Here is a 9,728-nt window from a genome sequence, read left to right on the forward strand (position 1 = left end):
CTGATGATGGGATGGACTCCCGAATGGGGTAGTCTCTGGACAGTCCATCCTTTCATCTTAGCTCTAAATTTTGTCTCTGTACCTATATCCTTTCATGAGTATTTGTTCCTTATTCTAAAGAGGAATGAAGTATCCACAGTGTAAGAACTTTTATGGTAAGGATTAATTAGGATAAAAGGGGCATGCGTCCTGTGGAAATATTTTAGTTCTTCTATTAAGAGGGGTACAAACTAAATAAGAACAAATATCATTCAGACAGCTCTTCTCTGTTAGCACACAGCTGAAAGAAAGAGGCACAGTTCAATTCATTGAGGACCCTAAAATAGTCACATTGGTGTCTTTACTTATAAAATGGAAGCATTGAATAAGAATCCCTAGAGAACAGAAGAGTGGCTTTCCAGTCTGTTTCAAGCACAAAATAAATACCTGACAACTTGCTTTGCTTCAGGGAATGTTCAGGCTGTGGCACCTGCCCTTCAGGGGCATGGTCACCTGTGTCACTTCAAAGAATCCTTATTGCCAGACAGGGACACAGGCACGCATTGGTGTCACTGAGCTAAGATGGTGATACCTTGCTCCCTGTGGCTCCTGTCTGTCTGCCTTCTGTCTTGGTGTTGTGGTGCCCAGTTGCCTGTGGCTCTGGATCCTGAGTTAGAATCAGGCCCAAAACATGCAGGGATCAGAATTCATGTAGGTAAGTGAGTAGATTGGCACAGGGCAGGCAACTCTCTTTCTTCTTCTTGTGGATTCACATCTGCGAAGCCAAAGTTGGAAAAGTCAGAAATTGGCATTTGGAGGCAGCTCTGCATTGAAGGGAAGGGATCCATATGCCTTTGCTGAGCCCTCAAGGAGAGCTGTGTACTGCTAGGGTTTATGTTGTCTTTATTAAAATCCTAGCACCTGGGACATCACCCTGCAGCATTTCACAGGCCATCTTGTTCCTGCAGAGCTCACTCAGGGCAGCTCACTGAGGCTTCCATTCCTTCATGGCTGAATAGAGATCTACAGGGCACCCACATGTCCTTCACACAGTTACTTCATAGCATCTGCTACACCTGAGCATGAAGCAGTCTTCATCCTTCTGGAACTTTAACCCATAAATCTTGATCCTATACAGTCTCTCTCCTCCCTTTGTATAGTTCCTGGAATGTGCCTGGATGTTATACCTTTTCACATACTATTGGATTAAAAGGAAGGAGAGGGAAACATATAATAAAGAAATGAGGGAAACAAGTCAAATGACCACAGTGCTGTGAAAACAGACATAAGGCCTGGAAGATAGAGCCTGAGGTATGAGAGTGTGCTTCTTCTGAGCAAGTTAAGGCAGGATTCACCTACGAGTGAAAACTGAGCATAGCTGAAATAGATGCGGGAAGATTCCATATGGATGTGTGGTCCAATGAACAGCAAATGGAAAGACCTTCTTATATGTGTCCAGATGAGTGTAACAGGAGCAGAGGGATCACGGAAATCTGGACACATCTGCTGGGGCTTTTAAGATTAGTGTAGAAACTCAGAATTGAACCGGGACCTATCACCAGATTATTGCATTTTCTGGGGAAGGGGCACTGTGTTTTAAAACCAGGCTCACTGGTGTGTACTCTAGGCTGATGTGAACACAGGGTCCCTTTGTCCCACCTCTGGAGTGCTGAGATATAGGCATGTGATGACACACACAATTTAGAAATCAGTCAAACTGATTCCGTTTTTACACAACTGGCCAGTGCTACAGAGGTGTTTGCAGAGGTTTGGAATTGAGTTCAGCTCCACTGGTCTGGGGCTAATTTAAAGTCCTGTTACAGAGTGAAATCATTCCAGGAATGAATGTGCCAGGAGTAGGGACACCTCAGCTTCTGGAGAAGAAATGGTCAAGCAAAAAACAGCTCAAGACAGGGACAGTGAGGGAACTTCATGAGGTGTGGAGAGAAGTCAGGAGAGCTCAGTGTCCTGGAAGGCACTGAAGAAATGTTCCCTGAAGAAGGAAACAAGCCAAGTCTCATGGCTCAAACCTATGGTCCCAGGAAGAGGTCGATGCCTGCAAGTTCAAGGCAAGTGTGGATGATTTAGTCACTAGTGAGATTCTTGTGAGTTTCTGCACAGTATTGAATGATAACCCACATGAAAAACTAATAACAACAACAAAACAACAATACCAACAACAATTTATACTACCACCATAAAAGTAGATAGCAGTTCATCATACCACATGTACAAACATTGGTTATGAGCGGCCTGGAAACTAGACTAATCATTGGAATTAGTCAAGTGAAGACTGGTGTTAATTTTAACAAAACAGCTTGAAACTGATCTTTTTAGTGGGTTAAGGAAAACCACAGAGAAGAATTATAGGCAGAGAATATAAACAGCTCTTACAAGGCTGCTTCACACCCCAAGATTACTAGAGTCAGGCTCAAAGAGGATGTGAGATGGATGCTCCTCTTTGCAGCACTCAGGCTGCCACTCACCAAATTGAGTTGTGCTGGGAATGGCCAGCTTCTGGTGCAGAAGTAAAAGAATTCACGAGACCAGACCAGAACAGACATAAAAGTTTTAATGAAGAATAGACACTATGTATGGAAACTAAGAGGCTTATTCTTAAAGACAGAGAACCACATCCCAGCAGGTTTTGGGCCCTTGTAACACAGGTAAGAGAAGTTATCTGGCCTTACTTCATTTTGCATTTTGTGTACTTTGTGACAGAGTGGGAAGCTCACTATTTGTTAAGCAGTGACCCATGTAACAGCATTTGTGCCCCATGAGGCTGGACATTTTTGATGCAAGGTCTTTAAGGTATAATTGTTTATTGTCACAATTCACTCTGCCGGGATCTGAAAAGCAAGGGATTTTGCTTTTCATTTCTAGCTTTTGCTTGTGTGTGCCTCAGGCACTTCAAGTACCTCACCCTGGCCCTGCTAATCCTCCTGCTTCAGTTTCCAGTGATGACATTACAGATTTGTGTCACCACACCTTCCCCCTTCTCCTTGTTTTTTCAGTTTGCTAAGTAGTGGAGAGTAACCTTGAAATTCTAATTTTCCTCCCTCTTCTCTCCAAGTGCTGGGATCATATGTGTGCACCTCTTGTGTAGGTTATATAGTCCAGAGAGCTTACCCAGGGCTTGGTGCATGCTAGGCAAGTGCTCTATCAGTGGGGCTTATCTCCAGTCCCATGTGACCTTCTGAAGCTTGTTAGAACCTGATAGACAGAGGTAAACAAGAAGTCTTTTGTCTGTTACTATTGAAGTGAAATTCGTGTTATATCAGGGACACTATTTTCAGTGTACAATTGGGGGAATTGAGTCTGTCTACAAACTGAGGCATCCACAACTCCTCTCTAGTTTCAACACTTGTCAGAAAAACTGTCATATGATTTGTTTGTTTCCTTCCCATTCCTCTCTTTTCAAATAACCTCCAGGGTATTTGTTATGTTTGTGGGTTATCTTATTCTGGACACAACAGATAAAAGGGATTACATAGTTTATATCTTTTCTTTAGGGTTATTTTATAGAATATGATTTGAGATTGATCCAGGTTTTAACATCCCCTAGTACTTAATTCCTATTTTTTTTTTGACTAGTAGTTTTCCATTGTATGACTGTACTACAGATTATTTACCCACTAATGGATGTTTGATATTTTTTACCCTTCTGCAATTACCAACAATAGTATTGTGAACATTTGTATCATGTTTTATATGGGTGTATGTTTTCATTTTTCTTGAGTATAAAGTTAGTTCTGGAATTGTCATCTGATAATTCCATGGTACATTTACTTTATGAGCTGCAGCACTTTTCTACAGGGGATGCATTGCTCCATGTCCACGAATAGAGCATAAGTGTTCCTATTTGTCCATGTCCTCAAAGTCTGTCTAGGTTGAGTCAGACTTGTTGTTTCAACTGCATTTAGGTAAGACCAATGATGCTGTTGGACATTTCTGTTTACTTGTAGACAAGTCTCTTTTTTCTTCCCAATTTAAAAAAAGAATTTCTTTATTAATTTTGATGTTATATTGAGATTTATGAATTTCATTGTTTTATATGTATGAGTGTTTTATCTGCATTTATGTTTGTTCACCATGTGCATGCAGTGCCAGAGGAGGGTGATAGATACCCTAGAACTGAAGTTGTAGACAACTATGAGACACCATGTCCATGTTCGTGCTGGGAAGAACAATCTTTGCTTTTTTTAAATAAAACATAAATATTTCTTAAAATACAAATACATAGTGTGCATATATAAGTAAGAATAAAACATTTACTTACTTAACATAGGAAATTAAAAATTGGAGAGATCAAATTAAATTACATCAACATGCCTAATTGCTACCACCAGTGAACTCAGAGCTACAGGCACCTATGGCCATCTGGCAAACTCTTGCTTTTCTAATATATAGATGAAAGTGTATCATTTTGTGTTTTATTGGAACACTTACACTTATTATATAGTAGTTAATGAATTAATCTGCTATACATGTTTGGTAGTAGTAATACTCTTCATTTTATTTCTTTACACTTCTCTCCAAGCTTTCTTTAACAAACACATAGAAGATTTTTACTGATTTTGAAGTAATAGAACAGGAAATTTTCTGTTTCTGTCTAGGTATAACTTAACTTTGGACTAAGAAGTGACCACAGTCTTTTGTAAGAAATCGTTAACATCATAGAAGGACAGAGAGTAAATACAACTGTGTAATATGCATTTCATATTCCACTCAAAAGAAATAAAAGTAAAGACAATATTTCATTTAAAAATTCTTGATCAAACATCTCTTAAGTTTATATATATATATATATATATATATATATATATATATATATATATATATATTGGTTTTTTTGAGATAGGGATTCTCTGTATAGCACTGGCTGGCCTGGAACTCACTTTGTAGGCCAGGTTGGCCTCGAACTCAGAAATCTGCCTGCCTCTGCCTCCCAAGTGCTACAATTAAAGATGTGCACCACCACGGCCAGGCTAAGTTATAATTTTTCTTTCAAAATGTCAGAAGGCCAGGGGGATGGATCACCAGTTAAAAGTGCTTACTGCTCATGCACAGAACAAGAACTATGTTCATTGCACATTCATCATCACTCACCCTGTAGGGTAATTCCAGGGGATCTGATGCTCTCTTCTGACCGCCAGAGACCACCTGCATTTCCAGAAGAAGGAATATGAGAGTTGAAAGATACAGAGGTTCGCTCTGGCTACAGAGCATGCAGCGTATGCACATCCACACTCATACATATGCAACCTTACTTGTATATCGTGATTTCTTTTATAAAATGGGGATTTATAGCAACACATATCTAGTCAGCTTGAGTCCTTGGAAAGACTGGAAGGCTAGGTGTGAGGGGAAGAGCTTGGGTGGTGAAACACAAGAGTCAAGACTGAGCACTCTACCACACTGCCTCAACCTTTAAGATGAATGTGGATGTGGTAACCATTCCAAGCCTAGTGTCCCTCCAGTGCTTTCTATGGGGATCCATGGTGCACCATGGGTCTCTAAGGAGGGCTGTGTCTGCTGGTGGAGAGAAGATAAGGTCTGTGTGTTCAGTAAAGGGTCAGGCAGACCCAAGCTGGGATTCTGCAGCCTGCTGGTTACCTGTCTTTGGATCTGTTCTATTCCTGTGGCTATGGGTGTGAGGACCTGCAGAGTCCACAATGTTAATAGCAGCCTTATTTATAATAGCCAGAAGGTGGAAATAACCCAGATGTCTCTCTACAGAGGAACGGATACAGAAAATGTGGTACATTTACACAATGGAGTATTACTCAGCTATTTTTTAAAAAATGGACTCATGAAATTCTTATACAAATGGATGGATCTGGAGGATATCATCCTGAGTGAAGTAACCCAATCACAAAAGAACAAAAATGATATGCAGTCACTGATGAGTGGATATTAGGCCAGAAGCTCGGAATACCCAAGATACAATTCACAAACCATATGAAATTCATGATGAAGGAAGACCAAAGTGTGGACACTTCAGTCCTTCTTAGAAGGAGGAACAAAATACCCATGGAAGGAGTTACAGAGACAAAGTTCAGATCAGATACTGAAGGAATGACCATCCAGAAACTACCCCACCTGGGGATCCATCTCATAAACAACCACCAAACCCAGACACTATTGCAGATGCCAACAAGAGCTTGATCACAGGAGGCTTGATACAGCTGTCTCCTGTGAGGCTCTGCCAGTGCCTGGAAAATACAGAAGTGGATGCTCATAGTCATCCATTAGATGAAGCACATGCCCCCCCAATGAAGTAGCTAGAGAAAGTACCCAAGGAGCTGAAGGGGTTTTTAGCCCCGTAGGAGGAACAACAATATGAAATAACCAGTAACCCCATAGATCCCAGGTACTAAACCATGAACAAAGCATACACATGGAGGGACCCATTGCTCCAACTGCACATGGAGCAGAGGCTGGCCTTGTTGGACATCAGTGAGAAAAGAGGCCCTTGATTCTGTGATGGCTTAATGTCCCAGTGTAGAGAAATGCCAGAACTGGGAATCAGGAGAGGGTGGGTTGGTGAGCAGGTGAGGGGGCGATGGGATAGTGTGTTTTCAGGGTGAAATGAGGAAAGAGGATAATATTTGAAATGTAAATAAAGAAAATAACAAAGAAAAAAATTTTATTGTCTTATAGAACCAAGACTGAAGGAATTTTAATATTTTTTCAGTGTATAAATATCAAAATTAGATCTCTTTTTTATATTGTGTTGCAATATTGTATATTAGAAATTCTTATTTTCATGGCTGAATAAATATAGCATAATGGTTAGGAGAATAGAGAACCTGGGTTCTGTTACTGGCACATATGGCAGTTTACAACCGTATGTGACTCTAGTTGCTGAGGGCCTGAGATCCTCATTTTACCTCTGAGGTTTCTGCACACAGGAGATGCACAGATATACAAGTAGAAAAAATACCCATACACAAGAAGTAATAAGTTAAATAAATCTTTTTAAAGTAATGTTTTTATTCATATGTTTCCATCATTGATCTTGTTGGATAGAGGTCCGTGTAACCGTGATTTTCGTGAAAACCTTTAAGGAAATACAAAAATCTGGAATTTATGTCCCGACTCTAGAGATTGGGAAGAAAATGATAAAGGTAAGATGCCAGCCACTTCCCTGTGGCATTTGCTGAGGGCTTTGATAAACAGTGCTATTTGAAAGCTCTACCTTGCAAAACAGATCCCCACTGGCTTTGTTTCATTTTGTTTTGTTTCATTTTGTTTCTTCCTGCCCCAGCCTCCTGAATGTTGGGATTGCAGGCATGTGCCATCATGTTCATTAACCTAGTGGACATATGATGGCCTCAGTCTGTATGAGTTACATTTCTGTTGCTGTGATAAAAATACTGTAATGAAAGGCAACTTATGTAGAACCTATATAGGCCTATGGCTCCAAAGGGATAAGAGCTCATCATGACAGAAAGGCATGGCAGAAGGTGAGAGAGCAAGGCTTCAACTATAAGCATGAAACAGGGGAGCAAAATGGAAGTGAAGCAAGCCTGTGAACCCTTCAATCCCACCCCAGGGTTATATGTCTTCCAGAAAGGCTGAACCTCCCTATAACATCCCAAGAAATCACCACCAACTAGGGATCACATGTTAAAAACCTGAGCCAATTGAGAACATTATCATTCCAACCACCAAACACAACTTGAGTTAGTTTCCTCTGAGAGAAGATCTGGTTACTAAGAGTCCCATCCTTTGATTTCTCACTGCTGCTTTTTTTAGGATGTGGAGAACCAAGTCCTGGATGCTTGTTCCCAACTGTGTCAGAATTTTGCTCAGGATCCTAAATTTCAGCATGGCTACATTATTGCTGTATACTTCAAGGGACACCATCTCCTGTAAGTGTCCTTCTATTACATGGGAACAAAAGGAATCACTGCTTCTTCTATTCTCTTGCGTTGACTGTAAATATTTAGAGATCCTCCCAGATCAATTCAAAGAAGTTACCTTTAAGATGTTCCTGTAAGCTTTGTGGGACTTAAATTATTTTGTTTTTATGCTTGTATATGTGTATACACACCCCCTTCTTAGCATGAGTGGAAGTCAGAGGTCAATGTTTGGTGTTTTCTTCAATTGCTTTGTACTTTACATTATAGAATACATTTTTTGTTTATTTATTATGTGTGTATGTTTGTATGGGTTGGGGAGTTGGTATGTGCACGTATAAGTGCAGTGCTTAGAGAGGCCAGAGGAAAGCATCAGATCACCTCAAGACAAAGTAGAGTGATTGTTAGTTTTCCATCCATTATGGTTCCTGGTCACTGAACTTGGATCCTCTGCAAGGGTAGTCAGCCCTCCTAACCATTAAGCCATCTATACAGGCTTCTATTTTACTTTAAAATTTTTAGCCTGTATTTATTTACTTACTGTGCTTGCTGGACAGTATGATGAGGATGACAAATTATGTCTCTCCTTGAACCTGGACTATTGAGCTGGATTGTCTGACTGATGGGCCAAGAGCCCCTCCTGTCTCTGTCTCTCCAGATTGTGGGTGTTATCAGATTGTGGCTGTGCCTGAATGTTTAATTATTATTTTTACAATGGAGCATGTAATCCTGGCTCAGTTTCTAAGGCTGCATGACAAACCCTTCACTGACTTAGACATAACCCCATCTTCTCTTCATTTTTTTTTTATGAAATAGGAATTGTATTCAGCCTTAGGGGAGGGACATCTTGTAATTGTATTGTTTTGGTACCTATGGTGTATTAAAAAATAGCTTAATCTGTGAAGTGACAATTGATAACATTCTCATTTGATCATCAGAGCTGGGAGACAGCTTTTTTCCCAGGTCAGTAGTTCAGAGATATGCAAATACTGTGAAAATAAATATGATCTGCGATTCTGCTAGAAAAATATTTAAATAAGTTCTGATTCTAAAAATTGTTTTTTGATTACTTTATGAATATAGGTGTTGTTCCTGATGCATGTCTAAGTGAATGTCTGATTCTCTGGAACTGAACTTACAGACAGCTGTGGGCTTCCAAGTCAGTTCTGGGAATGAAACTGAAGACCTGTGGAACTAAACTACTTAAGAGCCTCACCTCTCAACTGCTGAGCTTCTCTCCAGGCCCAATGTTCACTTCTTTATTTGGATTGTTTATCTTTCTAACCTGCATCAACATGATATTTTGATTTTCTGTTTCTAATTGAGTCTTGCTTTGTATCCCAGTCTGGCCTCAGAATTTTGCAACACTCCAGCCTTAGCCTTCTAAGTGCTAGTGAAATATCAAATCTTTTAAGTTCAGATTCCATTTTAGACAACCTGACCTAAGTTTGAACTCAGGTAAACTAACAAGCTAGTACCTGCATGAGTTTCCAAGTTGCCCCCCAATAAAACCTGATCCTAGCTCCAGTCTCTAGGCTAATTCTCAACAAAACCAGTGTCTCCAGATTAATCCTTCAACACACCTGCACCCCAGATTACAAGCTTACCCCTGGCCTAATGACCAAAAATACAGAAGGGGGAGCAAACTTAAGTTTATGGTATGACTCCCAGCAACAGCCAATTATGTAAAAGGCCACAGTAGCTTTCCAATTAGATGTTAGCACATATATTCTCTGTTTGTTGCTTACTATAAAGCTTTGTCCTAATAGACATTTGGAGCTCCCACACTAGCAAAAATGTCCTGCATGACTGCAGTTCATTTGGAGGGCCCCAGCTTGCTCGAATAGAATAAAGACCCTGCTGTGAGTAGCATCAGATTGTCTC

General features: G+C 40.3%; 1 protein-coding gene across 1 annotated transcript; it reads left to right on the top strand.

Annotated features, from left to right (window-relative positions):
- Window positions 1-540: 540 nt before the first annotated feature.
- Window positions 541-9,469, top strand: LOC110315065 (palmitoyl-protein thioesterase 1-like). The gene is made up of 4 exons (XM_021189222.1): window positions 541-694; window positions 7,012-7,109; window positions 7,741-7,856; window positions 8,928-9,469. Exons 1-4 carry the CDS (start codon window positions 562-564, stop codon window positions 8,938-8,940), a joined length of 360 nt encoding a protein of 119 aa, XP_021044881.1. The 5' UTR covers window positions 541-561; the 3' UTR covers window positions 8,941-9,469.
- The last annotated feature ends 259 nt before the right edge of the window (window positions 9,470-9,728 follow it).

Source organism: Mus pahari, unplaced genomic scaffold (assembly GCF_900095145.1).
Source record: "Mus pahari unplaced genomic scaffold, PAHARI_EIJ_v1.1 scaffold_10301_1, whole genome shotgun sequence".
Lineage (NCBI taxonomy): Eukaryota > Metazoa > Chordata > Mammalia > Rodentia > Muridae > Mus > Mus pahari.

What these genes read in the sequence shown, in the direction of transcription:
- LOC110315065 (XM_021189222.1), top strand. Translation starts at nt 562, where the DNA reads ATGGTGATACCTTGCTCCCTGTGGCTCCTGTCTGTCTGCCTTCTGTCT. An exon ending in AGGGATCAGAATTCATGTAG is followed by an intron (nt 695 to 7,011) that starts GTAAGTGAGTAG and finishes CTTGTTGGATAG; the next exon opens with AGGTCCGTGTAACCGTGATT. An exon ending in TTGGGAAGAAAATGATAAAG is followed by an intron (nt 7,110 to 7,740) that starts GTAAGATGCCAG and finishes TGCTTTTTTTAG; the next exon opens with GATGTGGAGAACCAAGTCCT.